General features: G+C 45.8%; 1 protein-coding gene across 1 annotated transcript in view; it reads right to left on the reverse strand.

Moving 5' to 3' along the window:
- LOC101855569 (F-box/WD repeat-containing protein 9) overlaps positions 1-1,816 on the reverse strand; it is a gene marked incomplete in the record, with an annotated part of 22,821 nt that overhangs the window by 1,943 nt on the left and 19,062 nt on the right. The window contains 1 exon segment of the mRNA XM_013083670.2: positions 900-1,058. Coding sequence (XP_012939124.1) covers positions 900-1,058 — 159 coding nt within the window.

Raw genomic sequence — 1,816 nt, forward strand, 5'->3', positions numbered from 1 at the left:
GGCGTAATGGGTAGTAAGTAAGTATCTTACAAATAAACATACATGACTGTACTCTGTAAGGACATAATTTAGATCATTTAGGAGGCGGGCTTTCGATCCTGCCTGTCAGGGCCAACCCGACTGAGAGGGATACAACATCCCAGCAGACAGACCCGGGCTGAGAGGGATACAACATCCCAGCAGACAGACCCGGGCTGAGAGGGATACAACATCCCAGTAGACAGACCCGGGCTCAGAGGGATACAACATCCCAGCAGACAGACCGAGATACTCCATCAAATGTTCTCCCCACTCAGGAATCAAACCTCTGTTCTCCTGCATGCGACAGCGAAGCACCTAACCACTACACCACAGACGCCCGTTCAAGTTTTCTGAGTAAGTTCATGGCAGCCCACTTTTCAAAGGGAAAAAGCGTGTCAAGTTGGATCAAACTGGAGGACATCGGAAGAGTAACCCCCCCCCCCACTCACATAAACATTTCTGAATTCATAAATTCACCCCACACTCCACAATAATGTCAGAACTTGTAAATCACACCACTTCCCTTGACTTAAAAGCTTCATTTTCATCATTAGGAAAAAATCTGGTCTCGAAAGTTCATAATTTTTCTTCAGCATCTGCGACCCCCAGTGCTTTCTTGTCCTATCTCCATTTTTAATAACAGTGAATACAGTCTATAACAAAGAGTGAGCTCAAGAGGAAGTCACATTTTCACTGTTAAAACAAATGGAGATAGGACAAGAAAGCTCTGAGGTCGTGATTGGCTAATCAGCAAGGAGCAATACCACAACACAGAAAATATGACATATTTTCCATCACACAAACGGACTTGCGTACTCAGACCCTCAAAACTTGAAAACATTTGTTACGTTGTGGATGGCAGCTATGTCAGTACCTACCTTGGCCACTTCCTTGGTGTGCACGTCCAGCGAGGCGATGACCTCTGGCTCCCGCGTGGGTTCTATGACCTTGACACTCTTGTCTCCCGAGCAGGTGAAGGTCGCGCCCAGTGTGGCCACCACACCCGTTAGTTTGTCCTTGTGGGACACATCGTACGTCTGGGGGGGGGAGGAGGCAACATGGGTTTGCGTTTAGTTTCAGTAAAATTTGTACGGCGCTCGCAGCTGCATAAGGTGACTCATATAAGCGGCAAGGGGTGGATGTCAACAGAGAAGTCCTTACAGGGAAGACTTACTCTGCTCAATTCGGTTTTAAATTTAGGGCCCAAAGAGAAAAAGTTTTAAATTACTGGATCAAGATTTTTGGAAAACATATTTTTGTTTGGTGGTAGACCTGCAGAAATGTCAAGTTTCACGGCTATAGGGAAATTCTTCACCCAGCTAGAATTTTTGTATGTGGATGCATGAAAGTGAACGAGCTGCAGCGAACAACTGTGTGTGTGTGTGTACATGTGTGTGTGTAATGTGTGTGTGTGTACATGTGTGCGTGTATGTGAGTGTGTGTGTACATGTGTGTGTGTACATGTGTGTCTACATGTGTGTGTGTGTGTACATGTGTGTGAGTGTGTGTGTACATGTGTGTGTGTGTACATGTGTGTGTGTGTACATGTGTGCGTGTATGTGAGTGTGTGTGTACATGTGTGTGTGTACATGTGTGTCTACATGTGTGTGTGTGTGTACATGTGTGTGAGTGTGTGTGTACATGTGTGTGTGTACATGTGCGTGTGTGTACATGTGTGCGTGTATGTGAGTGTGTGTGTATGTGAGTGTGTGTGTACATGTGTGCGTGTGTACATGTGTGTGTGTACATGTGTGTGTGTGTACATGTGTGTGAGTGTGTGTGTACATGTGTGTGT

This window comes from Aplysia californica, unplaced genomic scaffold (assembly GCF_000002075.1).
Source record: "Aplysia californica isolate F4 #8 unplaced genomic scaffold, AplCal3.0 scaffold00248, whole genome shotgun sequence".
In the NCBI taxonomy this organism is placed as follows: domain Eukaryota; kingdom Metazoa; phylum Mollusca; class Gastropoda; order Aplysiida; family Aplysiidae; genus Aplysia; species Aplysia californica.